This window comes from Bombyx mandarina, chromosome 03 (genome assembly GCF_030267445.1).
Source record: "Bombyx mandarina strain Sakado chromosome 03, ASM3026744v2".
In the NCBI taxonomy this organism is placed as follows: Eukaryota; Metazoa; Arthropoda; class Insecta; order Lepidoptera; family Bombycidae; genus Bombyx; species Bombyx mandarina.
The window spans coordinates 3,715,520-3,730,679 of record NC_143210.1 but is presented as its reverse complement, the minus strand read 5'-3'; the positions used below and the strand labels follow the sequence as shown (position 1 = coordinate 3,730,679).

The 15,160-nt window shown below is 39.5% G+C and overlaps 2 protein-coding genes across 2 annotated transcripts in view; one reads left to right on the top strand and one right to left on the bottom strand.

The window, feature by feature from the left end:
• LOC114250478 (kinesin family member unc-104) overlaps nt 1-14,511 on the top strand; it is a 62,898-nt gene extending 48,387 nt beyond the window's left edge. The window contains 14 exon segments of the mRNA XM_089736575.1: nt 83-157; nt 159-296; nt 1,353-1,491; nt 1,844-1,964; nt 2,868-2,970; nt 4,318-4,492; nt 5,020-5,132; nt 5,634-5,762; nt 6,282-6,405; nt 6,804-6,933; nt 7,413-7,587; nt 8,826-8,962; nt 9,670-9,771; nt 10,576-14,511. Of these exon segments, the coding sequence (XP_089592701.1) occupies nt 83-157; nt 159-296; nt 1,353-1,491; nt 1,844-1,964; nt 2,868-2,970; nt 4,318-4,492; nt 5,020-5,132; nt 5,634-5,762; nt 6,282-6,405; nt 6,804-6,933; nt 7,413-7,587; nt 8,826-8,962; nt 9,670-9,771; nt 10,576-10,624 (1,710 nt within the window). The 3' untranslated portion in view covers nt 10,625-14,511.
• Nucleotides 1-15,160, bottom strand: part of Vps11 (vacuolar protein sorting 11) — a 230,773-nt gene that overhangs the window by 191,847 nt on the left and 23,766 nt on the right. The window lies entirely within an intron of this gene.

Below are 15,160 nucleotides of genomic sequence, written 5' to 3'. Positions count from 1 at the left end.
TGTGGACGTCTGTGGGCCGATAGATAAATAGATATATCGTATATAAATTAATTCTAATATTAAATGTACATTATCAACTAAGGATGCGAAACAAGATGGCCCTGTGGGAGGTCGCACGCCCCCACGCCGCATGCTGCCGCCCTCCATCCCCATCTCGGCCCCCCGTGCGGAGCCCCAAGTGGGGGGCCGCCAGTGTGGCGCCGCCCTGCTGCTCCTCGCACCTGCACTCCAAGCATGACCTGCTCGTCTGGTTCGAGATCTGCGAGCTCGCGCCCAATGGAGAATACGTACCTGCCGTACGTACACATTAACACTTGCGATACTTAATCTAATGGTCTTATTCATAATAAAAAACTTATAAATTTAACTTATCGGATTGATTATGAGTAAAGCTTTTTTACAGACAGACAAAAAGTTCCGATAATTTATTACGTATAAAACCGTTGATCAAATTTTTTAATCTACCCTCCAAAGAAGATGAAAGCAATGATTGAGTTGATATGAAGAAAAAAAAACTAAAACAATACTATTTTACTATGATATTAGATTGTAAATGTAATCCAGCAACAACAAAAAAAAACATTGCTAATCTTTAATTTGTTACCTGAACGCCAAGATTATACGCATACTAAATTACGGTGCCAATGTTTTTAATAATAATAAAATATTGGGTTAAAATGTTTAGTAAAGGTTTCTCTAAATCATGTGTTAATTACAAAATTTACTCTTTTGATAATTTATGATCGATATGTAAAGGTCATTTTGTTTTTCAGACACTAGATCAGTGGCTCCCAAACTTATTTGGTCTACTGCCCACTTTGAGAATAAATAATTTTTTAGCGCCCCTAATTTTTTCTACCTACTTAAAAACCACTATAGCGAGAGCTCAGTCGTATCTAAGAGTCCTCCTAGATAAAATTAAAAATCGCCTCCCAAGCAATCGCCCACAAGGGGGCGTTCTCGCCCACTTTGGGAAAGACTGCATTAGATCAAAGATCAGAGCATTCCGAATTTAATTTACACGTGTACGGATATCTATACATATAAATAAAATTGAAGTGTCTGTTTGTAATATTGAAATTACCGCTTTTTACTACATAAATTATCTGTCTGTCTGTCTGTTTGTTTGTTCCGGCTAATCTCTAGAACGACTAGACCGATTTTGACGAGACTTTCACTGATAGGTAGCTGATGATATAAGAAGTAACTTAGGCTACTTTTTAGACTAGCTTCGCCTCGCGGCGTCATCATCATCGCGGGACTCGGCTATCAATAATAAAATTTAATGTTTCCGCAGCGAAGCGAGGGTGGGTCGCTAGTAGAATATAGAATTGCGATATCCCGTGTTACAGGTGGTGGAGCACAGCGACGAGCTTCCCTGCCGCGGACTGTTCCTTCTGCACCAGGGAATCCAGCGCCGCATCCGCATCACCATCCTGCACGAGCCCTCCGCCGACCTGCAGTGGACCGACGTCAGGGAGCTCGTTGTCGGTGCGTGACCCCCCCCCACTCGTGACGTCACCATGATAATACAATATTTTTTTATTGCTTTAATGGGTGGACGAGCTCACAGCGAACCTGGTGTTAAGTGGTTACCGGAGCCTATAGACATCTACAACGTAAATGCTGCCACTCACCTTGAGATAAGTTCTAAGGTCTCAGAATAGTTCAACGGCCGCCCCACTCTTCAAACCGAAACGCATTACTGCTTCACGGCAGAAATAGGTAGGGTGGTAGTACCCGTGCGGACTCACAAGAGCTCCTACCACCAGGTCTAATTTCGCTCGCTGGGCGACTACTAGTCTAAATGGCTTGTCGCGTTTAACTAACGGTCAACTGGCAGGTCGCATCCGCAACACGCCCGAAGCCAATGAGGATACCACTGACGGCGACGAGGATGGCGCCCTCTCACTCGGCCTGTTCCCCGGGGAGAGACCCGCGCTCGACGACCGGGCCGTCTTCCGGTGACTATTGCCAATTCTACTACATCAGACAGGATTTACGTTGGCAACACTCAAATCTGTCTTGTAGGGAGATTGAAAGATTTCTTAATTAGGATTATTACTCATTAACTTACCATATACATTAGATAATGAGGAGACCGGACCGCCGACCCATTTTGTGCGGACCGCGAGAACACAGCAAAACAAAAAATAACTTTGAAACTTCTTACTTTGTTTGGGTCAACATATTGAAACAGAATTTTCGAAGATGCACCAATTCACCAATTTTACTCCAAACTTCAGACAGACAGTTCGCAACGAAAAACGACATTTTCCTCATTGATATATAAAAAAATACGTCTGTTATTTGTCGTAGTTACATTTGTTTAGGAAATATATTTTTTCTATGAAATGTTGTGTGGACAGCGTTATTTCAGTTCTGAAAACGGACCCCAAGGGAAACTAATTGGTGACCCCTGAATTAGGTCTTCATTCAACTCCGTGTCTTTCAGCAGTTACTCGTTCAGAAAGGTCATAGTGTCGTGTCTGACGACATCTCCGGTCATCGTTCTCGTCGAAACCGTCGCTTGCGACGAAGGTCTCGATGAGTAAATTAATCCACAGACACAGCCTACTACTGAGTTTCTCACCGAATCTTCTCAGTGGGTCGCGTTTCCGATCCGGTGGTAGATTCTACGAAGCACGGCTCTTGCTAGGGTTCGTGTTAGCAACGTCGTCAGGTTTGAGCCCCGTGAGCTCACCTACTAGTTAAGGTTACGCTTAGCCTCTCAAGGCTATTAGCTTAGGTAGGAAACTAAAAAAAAAGACAACATCTGGCGCCATAATTAGGGTACTAATCTCTAAACTCTCTGCCACATTTGTTTTTGCTCAAAAATGTATATAATAGCATTGCGAATTGAACAGGTTCGAAGCGGCCTGGGACAGCAGCCTGCACGGCTCGCCGCTACTGAACCGAGTGAGCGCTAACGGGGAAGTGGTGTACATCACGCTCAGCGCTTACCTCGAGGTATCGTGATTGTGGCCAACAGACAAAACTTTATTTATAAAGTCTAAAGTGTTTGTTTAGAATTTGAAAGTCGGACGTGAACAGTGACGTCATCCGTAGCCATAATGTAAAATGCGTACGATTCATTCGTTTCGAAGAGGCTATAATTTTGTTTTTCTTCATTTGTTAACTAAATATTTGTTATCAATTTTTTTAGGAACTATTAGTAATAGAGTTATGTAATGCATACATAACATAGGGCTAGGACTAGGATAAGATGAAATGAATCCTATCAGGGATAATTTGTGGCGACTCACTTATCCGCCACTACTTGGGCAACCGCCTTACAATTCGACAAAATCGCTGTCGCTTGTGATTTTAGGCCATCATCCTTTATTGTTGTTCAAAACACGAACGCGGTGATACTTCGATAATCTTGGAAACTGGGCAGTACATATTCATACTTACTGTGCTACATATCTTTTGTGTCAGTGCCTACCCAATACAGTTAGTGAAGCAGCACTACTACTACGGCTCCTACAGGTTCTTAGTTCAGTTCGTCATTCAACAACCCCTCTATATTATTTCGTGTAGTTATAAGCCGCGCCAATAAAGAAACGAATCGAAAATGGCGTCTATGTACCTGCACCGACAGATGGTAGGGTCAACAAATAAAAAGAAAGATAGAAAGAAAAAGTTGTTTATTGTAAAAAAATATAAAAAAAAATAATGAGAATGTACTTTACTTTATGCCCTGGCAGAGGAGGAGGTGTCTCATCTGGGATGCAACTTGCGTAGACACTTTTACTGCCAGTCATCTAAGTCGCACAACTCGAAAGTAAAAAAACTCGAACTCAACAACAAAGTCATAACTGATATTTTTTTGCATGCAGTACGCGCCGTGTGCGACTAAAGACAGCAATAGTTTAGAGTGAGAGCGCATGATTGCCGCCGCCATTTTAGATTCGTTTTTTTATTGGCGCGGCTTATACTCGTAGGACTTTTTGGCGGAAACGCGAGGGGTGAAGTTGTGTGATTTGTTTTATTTTATCTATTTAGTGTTTTTTCAGGTTTAAATGTGTAATAACGTGGTTTAGTATCTGTAAAAGTGCACAAATGTAGGAAAACAAAACAAAGCCGCTAAACGTAATTTCTGGGGATCCTCCAAAAAGTCAACTGAAAAAAATTTCAGTAAATGACCACCATTTTACTGAGATTATATTTCATCCCATATCATCTCATCTCATTTAATTTATATAAATTAAAATAAGATATGACTTAAAGGTCTTAGTTACCAGGTCATAAAATCCCTTTAACAAAAATTATGCTCGTAGTTGTGATGGCGGTAACGGTGTGTTTGTACTGCAGCTGGAGAACTGCGGGCGGCCAGCAATCGTGACGAAGGACCTGTCGGTGGTGGTGGTGGGTCGCGAGGCGCGCACGGGCCGCTCTCTGCGCCGCGCGCTGTTCGGGTCCCGCGCCGCCCGCGCCGACCACATCACCGGCGTCTACGAGCTCAGCCTGCACCGCGCGCTCGAACCCGGTACGCACCCGCCGCGCCGCCCCCAACCACACTCCACCAGACCCCGACGAGACCCCCCTAACAACTTCAAAATACTCAACCAATACGCATTAAAATTAATTTAGAATAAACTAGCCGTACTCGCCCGCTTCGCTGGGCATTTAAAATTAACATTATTATTTATTGTCATTATTATTAGGGAAACCAACACTCATATAAATATTCATATAAATAACCTATCCACTAAGTACATGTATTTACTACATGGATACCAAGTTTCAAGTCAATCGGATGCATGGTTCAGTAGTTATAACGGAACATCCGTAAAAACCACATATTAGTTACTCGATAAAACTACTATTTCTGGTTCAGGTTCATTTTCACACAGGCTATTTATTTGCCACATATATCAATTTCGCTAACAATATTTTCGAAATAAGTTTCTCGTAAAATTCAGACCGTCGCTTTATTGGGCATCCCCCCCGCCCTCGGTGGAAGATCTCCTCTTTGTCGATAATGTTATGATTGTTATGATCTGTGCGGAGCAGGAGTCCAGCGCCGGCAGCGTCGCGTGCTGGACACGAGCGGCACGTACGTGCGCGGGGAAGAGAACCTACACGGGTGGAGGCCGCGCGGGGACTCGCTCATATTCGACCACCAGGTAATTACGCAAATTATAATTTTTCAGGTTTGATTTTTATTACACGATGTTATTTCTTCACCGTGGAAGTCAGTCGTGAACGTCTGTTAAGTACGTATTTCATTTAAAAAAATTGTACCCGCCTGCGGGATATGAGTAGCGTTGCGTCGCTAGATACGAATGCACCGGACGTCTTATCCTTTAAGCCTTTACGATGTTCTCTACTATTCTTATTTTTTATTTTTATTTTTTTTATTGCTTACATGGGTGGACGAGCTCACAGCCCACCTAGTGTTAAGTGATTACTGGCGTCCATAGACATCTACAACGGAAATGCGCCACCCACCTTCTCATATAAGCTGTAAAGTCTCAGTATAGTTACAACGGCTGCCTCGCTCTTCAAACCGAAACGCATTACTGCTACACGGCAGAAATCGACAGGGCGGTGGTACCTACCCGCGCGGACTCACAAGAGGTCCTACCACCAGCAATGTATTAATGATTTAAATTTGCCTAATACAGTGGGAGTTGGAGAAGATGACCCGTTTGGAGCAGGTGGGCCGCACGCGCCACCTCCTCGCACTCCGGGAGAGGCTGCGGCATGGACACGAGAATACGGTCGCGCCCAACGACTTCACCAAGACAGAGAAGGTACGAGCATCCATCGCGTCTGATACTAGCTAATAATAATAATAGTAGTAGTAGTAGTAGTTTTATTTTCCCAAATGGAAAGGCTAAGGTATCATACCATACAGCCTAATCTTTTATATATATTTTTTATTATTTTATGAAATATGATACTATGAAATGAAATGAAATGTAATGAAGAATTTGAGACATTAATCAATTGGGATGAAATTAAATTAAATGAGATGAGATGATATGGAATGAAATATAATCTCATTAATCTCAGTAATCTCATTGGTCGATTACCGAGACTTTTTCAGCGAACTGTTTGGAGGATCCCGAGAAGTTACGTTCAGTGACTTTGTTTCATTTTCCCTCAATTGTTTACATTTAAACCTGAAGAAACACTAAATAGACAAAATAAATGTAGCTGCCCGTCATACACTGTATAGTTATTTATGTATTACTCGGAACACACGCGATGGCGACGAACACAAATTGATTACGATAGAACGTTGGACAAGTGTTGTGCGTTGGTCGCAGGAGGTGTGCAACATGGCGGCGAAGGCGGCGGCTGAGGGCGGGCGCGACGAGCCCGTGTACGAGCCCTGGGACATGTCGCCCAAGGAACGAGAACTCGCCACCAAATTCATTAAGCTCATGCAAGGTGAGTGTGCGTTCGATTTTTACTTATTGAATCTGTGGTCACTTCCAGTGTGGGGGTATAACGATGTAGGGAAAATCTTCCGCCGAGCGGGTGTAATCGCTCGGTAGACCGAATTGTTGTTCGGAACTTGTATATATGTAAGACTATCTTGAAAATGTCGTAAGCGAGATTCAGGCATCTATCAAATAACTTGTGTTGCATGATAGCTTAAAGAAGTCAAAATGGCGGATTGCCTATAAGATGGCGTCCTATTTAATGGAAAATTTATTCGGATTAAAAGCTCATTCAGTATTGCTGAAGGTAGACAAGCTTACGAATCATAAGTGGTCATCGAGGCATGAAGGGGTCGAAGCCACTGGCTTCCAAATTTAAAATAAAATCAAATGTAATAATTTTAGGAAGAATAGGTTCGACGGGCAAGGAAGTAGAGACCGCAGTGTCTCCCGCCACGCCCGTGGACGAGGGTGTCTCCGCTGACATCTCCACTCCGAGTCTCCTGTCGTCCATACACAGCGCTAGCAGCTTCGAGTAAGTGCTATCAAGAAAAAAGCAAATTAAATAAGTTAATACAGTTGGCAGAATGAAACTCTTCCCGATGCTTAGGAAAAAAGAAAAAAAAAACGTTTGTTAATCGTAGTTCGAAAGAAGACTTTTTGGCGGGAACGCGGGGAGCGAAATTGTGTCATTTATTTTATTTTGTCTATTTAGTGTTTCTTCAGGTTTAAATGTGTAATAACGGTGGTTTAATAACTATTTCGTATCTGTCAAAGTGCACAAATGTGGGAAAATAAAACAAAGCCTCTGGACATAGCTTCTCGAGATCCTCCCAAAAGTTTGCCTACGTTTGCCGCTAGGGTAGTAGCTGCATACAAATCTTAGTTTAACGCTATCGAGAACGTTAAAAAACTCGCACTGTACACGCTGATTAGTCTGCAAGGTCCCTAAGCGGATCAGTAACATACTCTCGCAGCGATGACTTAACGGTAACGGTAACGGCAACTGTGCAGGCTGTGCTCCCCGGAGCGCGCGATGCTGGAGAAGGCGGCGTGCGGGTGGGGGGCGGCGGGCGGCGCGCTGTACGTGCCCGACTGCGAGGAGGTGCGCGTGTCCGCCGCCGTGGCGCGCCGCGGACACCTCAACGTGCTGCAGCACGGCACGCACGGCTGGAAGAAACGCTGGCTGGTACGACACTTTGTGATACCGTCCGTGAACTTCTGACACCTCCTATCTGACTATACACAAATTTTACAGGAGGAACAATAAACTGGTTTATTTAGCCGCCAAATATAAGATAGAAGAAGATAGGATATATAAGAAAGAATATCTTCGATGCTATTGACTATTTCAATTAGGACTTTAATGCATTCGATTGGTTCTAAGCATCGTCAAAAGATAAAGTAAAAATATTTTTTTCGCTAAAATGTTAGTTAGGAGGTGTTAGAAGTTCACAGACGATATGCACTTTAACCTCAAAGCGCAGTGGTAAACGGCATTCATATACATCAACCATTTCAATGCCGGCCTCACCTTAAATATGAGTTCTAAGTCTTAGTGCTTACAAAACCCACCCTATGCATAAACCGAAATGCATTACTGTTCCACAGCAGAAATAGGCAGGGTACCTACCTATTAAGCTAATAAAATTAAAATTTTTGGGGTTTGATTTTATTGAACAATGCTATTCCTACTCTGTGAAATATTCACAAGGTATGGGGTTAAATAGTGTTAGAATTGTATAATTCCTAAACGCATCCCAGTAATATCAATATCAACTGACATCTGTCACTCGCCTAGAATATGTCAATGTCAATTGTAGTTTTCACTTTTTTTTTGACCTATGACCACTGACACGAAAATGTGTATCGCTGTTCGAATAAAAACTATCCTTGCAAATCTCCGTCTTTTCATACGAAACCCAGACGATCACTCCAACAAATAGTTACACATATACCTCGTGATAGAGTGGTATTTGCAAACGAAATGCTTAGATGGTATCGTGCGATCTCACTTTCCTGTTCAAATTCCGAAACGGTTGGGGTGCTTGAGTGCGCTTGTTTTTTTTTTTTATTGCTTAGATGGGTGGACGAGCGTGAGCTGTGAAGCCTACCTGGTGTTAAGTGGTTACTAGAGCCCATAGACATCTACAACGTTAATGCGCCACCCACCTTGAGATATAAGTTCTAAGGTCTCAAGTTTAGTTGCAACGGCCGCCCCACCCTTCAAACCGAAACGCATTACTGCTTCACGGCAGAAATAGGCAGGGTGGTGGTACCTACACGCGCGGACTCATAAGAGGTCCTACCACCAGTAAAATTGAGTAAACTACAATTGTGCTTGATCGATCCACTGTACCGTCCGTCTCCTGGGGATGCGGACGGTACAGCTACCAGACGGGTCTGATCGGAGCTCGCGATGTCCAGGTGGTCCGGAGGCCGTACGTGTTCATATACCGCGACGAGCGCGACCCCATCGAGCGCGCCGTCATCAACCTCGCCAACGCGCACGTCGAGTACTCCGAGGACCAGGAGCAGATGGTCCGCATGCCCAACACCTTCAGGTATAACACCATCCAATACAGTATTATTACTACTGGTTACTACTGGTTACTACTTACTACTAGTCACTACTGCTATTATTACTACATTCATAGTTCTATTGTCAAAGACATACTTATAATTTCTACATATTCTATAATCAAGTAATCGGTAGGCAGCGGCTTGGCTCTGCCCTTGGCATTGCTGAAGTCCATGGGCGACGGTAACCACTCACCATCAGGTGGGCCGTATGCTCGTCTGCCTACAAAGACAATAAAAAAATAAAAACAAATCAAGATACTTCTGTAATCACAGATTTCGTCAATTAATATTAAATACAAATAATATTAAAGGCAAACAATATTAATCTATTCTCAATTTGACTACAGACTTTAACAATAAACAAAAAAGTATATATGCGGGCGTGTGTAAAATACATGGCATGTAATGTGTTTTTTTTATTGATTTAATATATATTTTTAGGCATAATAAAAAAAAATAGCATTGTGCACTACTTCTCTATATTCTCTATAAGTGTGTGTGAAATTTCATGCTCCTCCGTCCGCACAATTTTCGTAAAAAAGGTGTACAATGTTTTTGCTTCACGTATTAATAAATAGATAATTAAAGAGTAATAAAAAAATATTATATAGTATGAGATTTTCACATTAAATTATTTCTTGACAACTAAAGATATAAAAGTTAAGTACATCCTACGTATATATTGTAGTGTGGTGAGCAAGGAGCGCGGCTACTTACTTCAGACACTAAGCGACAAGGAGGTGCACGACTGGCTGTACGCGATCAACCCGCTGCTCGCCGGACAGATAAGGTGAGACCGACGCCGCGTGCTCACAGCACACACACGACCATTAACAGAAATATTAAAAACAAGTTCTAACAAAAAAAAAATTTTTAAATTCATATCACATTGCAACACTCTTTTTAGGTGACACTCAGCTCTAACACTCAGTCCTTTTAGGAATATTACAATAAGTTTCATTTTGGTCTCGTCAACCTTATTTTGACGGCTAACAGCGGTTGGTTCTCATTGGTATTTTTTTTATCGCCCATGTAGGCATACGAGAGCATACGGCCTACCTGATGGTAAGTGGTTACCGTCGCTCATGGACGTCAGTAATCACAGCCAAGTCGCTGCCTATCATTGAGTACTCTTCGGAAGCTTCGTTTGAAGAAGGATATGTCATAGCGCTCGGGATGAGGAGGGGAGCTCATTGCAAAGTCGAATGGTACATGGCAGAAAATATTGCCATAACATTGACTGTTTAAATTCGATCGCAACGATATTAAAATAAATAACATTTTTTTTATTTTCAACTGGTGGTAGGACTACTTGTAAGTCTGCGCGAGTAGGTACCACCACCCTGCCTATTTCTGCCGTGAAGCAGTAGTGCTTTTCGGTTTGAAGGCGCATTTACGTTGTAGATGTCTATGGACTCCAGTAACCACTTAACATCAGGTGGGCTGTGAGCTCGTCCACCATATAAGCAATAAAAAAAACCATTAAACATAACCCTCCACCAAAAACACATAACAAACGATTGAATATATAAACATGAGTGACGTAGAAGTTGGATCAATGCGAATATAAACGCGTAAAGGTGTGGCCACGCAGGTCGCGGTCGGGCCGCCGCGGCGACAAGCCGGCGCCGCTGTCGGCATGAGACGCCCTCACCATGGAGTCTATCCTCGTTTTTTAAATACGTGTCGATCGGCTCGACGCACAGACCGCCCATTAAGAACACTCCTTTACATAGACATTGAAACTACCATTGTTACTCGCGAACTATTCGAATTCGACTTTTTGTATTTTGACCAAAAAAAAAAAACTTCGTGCTACGCGAATGTCTATTTCTACTATACTCTATTCCAATTACGAAGTCCCTTTTGACACTTCTTAGAACGTAACTCTTCACGTTTCGCGCAATTTGAAATTTTTGTTCGTGGTTGTAAATATAATTTAAAAAATACACAATCAATCTAAATCATTATACAATTAATTCACACACACACACAATAACATAATATTAACTATCACATCTGTCACATCTGTCAAATGCGACTTCGAAATTGGAATAGAGTATAGTCAGTTTCGGTCCTACGATTGAAAATTTTAATTGAAGCAAAATTAAAAGATCGACTTTTGATATTCAGACCTTGATCCTTTTGAAATATATCTTTTAAAAAATCGTATCTTCTTGGCTATGTTGTTATTTTTGTAGTCTTGAAAAAAAAAAATACAAAGAATGAAAGTGTCTGGTTTGGTATGTTAAATGATTGGACTCAAATTAATTAAATGACAAACATATGTATTTAAATATTTTTATTTATTTATCTATTTGCTTTACTCAGCAATATAGTGTTTTAATATTCTCGCAATTCGTCTCTTCATTATGAGAATATATTGAGGATAAAGGTCCAGTCAGGACACGGGAGCCAAAACCGTCAAATGTCTATTAAAGGGGCCCATTTATTTTACGATTAAATCCAACAAAAATTAATGGGATTTTACAAAAAAACCGTGAATCAATTATTTTAGCATATCCATTATTTTATTAGCAGTATTGAACATCGCATTTAATGCTGAATACGATCTATACGTAAATATATATTATTATCTATATTCCATAAATTTAGTATTTTTAGTAATATTTTTCATTATAGAAATGAGTAGTTGGGACCAAACCGGTGCACTGAATCGAATCGGGGTACTTAAGTTAAATTATTTACACTGAATATCAATGAACGCGCAATAATAATAATAATATATAATATATTTGTATTGTTCTATTTGTATTTGGGCGGTTTCAATGTCTGCGAAGGTAGTTCGTTCTCGATAGAGCAATGACTGATTTATCGATATCGATAAACTTGTTTATCGTATTAATTCACTGGCTGTTTGTGACATTTCTTCAATATTTTACTAAAATATATTGAATGAATGCAAATGTCATCACTCTATATACTCATAAATGTTAAAGAGACTCATAACAGCCGTTGGTTTGCAAATTGAATAATGTACTTATGAAATTATCAATAATGAAATTGTTATTGCAGCAAAAAACATCTAATTATCGCTTAAGATCTGCTTCGGATATTAATCAAACGATTTTAGAGTTTTCCTTGAGAATATTTACGAGCGAACCAATGTCTTGAAATGTGAATGGCTATTGTCTGTTTGTTAATAAATGCCGATGCGTGTTTAAAATCGCTAATCGTACAGCCTTCGTGCGTTTGAATTACCGTATACATAATATAATGTTTCGCACAAAACATATTGTCATCGATTGATAGGCTCCATTAAAGTGAATGACGAAATTAATTATTTATATAAAATGAATCCAATGGTAACGTTGAGACGTCGTTGTATGTAATTTAACTTGTACATACGAATGGCCCGTAACGGAGGACTAACATGTCAATGGTCATGTTCGGTCACGGATCGTGACGACAGAGTCGGGTACAGACATTTGTTTAACTGTTCGATTCACCTCCTTAGTATTGATTGTAAATACATCGTAGCTAAATTTAATATTATATCGATATTTTGTCTTTCGCTATTCGTTCGAATTAGATTTTTGTGTTATCTTATAATTCATAGTATCGAGGTGTGAAAGTATTCTATCTATATGGTTTAAGCGTCATTTATCTTTGTATTTTAAAGGTTCGTTTTATTTGGTATTAGCATCAACAGTTCCAAGTTTTAAATCCCAAGTTCCCAAGTTTTTAAGTTATGAATTTTTTTTCAAATTATAAACTTCAAACGGATCTCCTGTAAAGTTTCAAAAATGTCGCTCAAATCAAATACGAATATTATTATTCATTCCTCGATATTATTATTCTCTTCGTTACGATATTCGAAGGATTGTATAAAGTAGGTTAATGTTACAACTGAACCTTTCGTTCGCTTGTAACGATCGTCGGTTCATTCCGTTGTCTAGTCATGTATGTTCCCCGTAGGTACGTCGTATGTGATAGAGTAGCCCCCATAGTATAATCGATTCCGTGCCGCGAGCAATCACGACGTAGTCTACTGTTGAATCATACGAATGTATTTTAGTTGACACTTTATTATAATAGCAACAGCTGTTCATTATTATATTTATTTGTATTGTCTTATTTAGTGTGTGATGTAGTCAATGTGACTGTAGTGTTTTTTTTTATCGATGTTCTTAATTTGACACTGTTTCTGCATTAACTTATTCCCTTTGCCGCTTCGATTAATGTTACGTCACTAAAACGTAGCTTTTCGATGACGTTTCTCTGTTTTTAATTTTTTTTTTTTATTGACACGTAATTTAGGCATAGCGATTTGTAGTCAATGTAAATATCTTAACCGTTCTATGGGTATATACTACGTGTTACTGAAAATAAATTAATAAATGCTTAATTAAATTCGAGACAAGTCACGAATGCTTAGACAGTAGTAGTCTTCGCGTCGACACCATAATATAATCAGATAATAACTAAGCATATTACAACGTAGATTTAAGGTAAAAAAGTATTATCCAAATTTAGATACGCTGTGTGTTTATAGATAATGTTTCTTAATATTGAACTTGATATTGTGACGTCGTCGAGATTGTAATTTATTATTGTATATCTCTAACATTCCGTTTTGTAAAGCACGACCTTAAATGGCGTAAAAGCAAATTTTATTTTTTCTGCCCTGGAAGTGATTTGTGGACGTGCTCTACAAAATTGTCGAATGTAGGTACAATCATTATTTATTTTTGGTAAAAATGAAATCGTAACATAATATAATAATGTCCAAACGAATACTTCACTATTACCAAATTAGTATATTTACGTAAAGACATACTTAGAGAGATTTAACGTTTTTTCTGATGTATGAAAATAAAATTGTCGTGCTTTAGCGAAACTCTTAATTTTCGTATTCTAGTCATTTTGATGTAACATTCCAAAGTATGTAATTTCCTGTAAATTTTTTTTAAAATATATTTATAGGGTAAAGTGTTTTGCATAGCAAAATGGTGTTTTACGTAGTTGAATAGTGAGCTGGTAAAGACCACGGATGTTGTGCGTTATGTCGAAAAAAAAAAGTCTATTGTGAACATTTCCTTTGCCGTTTTATTATTTATTAGTTTTTATAATTGTGATTATATAATACTTGAAATGTACAGCCAACAATGAGCTGGATTATATTTTTATAGACGTACTATTTAAGCTGTGCTTATCTGTGAAGACGTTGCATTCTCATTATTTTCCTGTGATTTATTTGTAGTTGTTGGTACCTAATCGTTACTTAAATATTTTTGGAGCGTGTAGGATACTTTGTTTGAACGCTTTCATGAGTCTGTGTGGTGCGAGAGATATCGAGTGTCTTTGCGATATGATTGTTGACTGTTTGGAGAGAATGAAATTAATTAAAAATTATTATTATAACATATAAATTTATGATTTAATTAAATCTTTTGAAATAAGAAAAATGTATGAATCGGTAATATTACTCATTGCTCTAAATGTATTATCGAAATATATTATACACAGTGTTAAAGATCAATAAATAAAATGCTTTGAAAATTTCCAAGATTGTTGTTTTTATTCAATAATTCCTCTAAAAATATTTTATTCAGTTTATTTTTTCTGACAAGCTAAAAGGTTTCGGAGAGAACTGTGTTGGATATCAAGAAGCATTGTATTAGCAGCGTTTTTGAGGTTGTTTTCGAATTGTTAATCTGATACTTTAGACGGCGGCTTGGTTGTGCTCCTGTTATTGCTGACATCTATTTGCGATGGTAATCACTCACGATCAGATGAGTTGTATACTCGTCTTGTAGGCAACAAGGGCAATAAAAAAAACCCGTTCGAGTGAATAGTCGAAAATTTGCTTATACTAATTACTTTTTGCTGTTAGTATTCGAGAAAGATTCGATTTTCTTTCGATCAATTCCTGAAATGATAAATGTTGCATCAGACGTCATACTATGTTGCATCAGACGTCATACTATGTTGCGTCAGACGTCATACTATGTTGCGTCAGACGTCATACTATGTTGCGTCAGACGTCATACTATGTTGCGTCAGACGTCATACTATGTTGCATCAGACGTCATACTATGTTGCATCAGACGTCATACTATGTTGCATCAGCCGTCATACTGTTGCATCAGACGTCATACTATGTAGCATCAGACGTCATACTATGTAGCATCAGACGTCAACTGCATGTTTTTTTT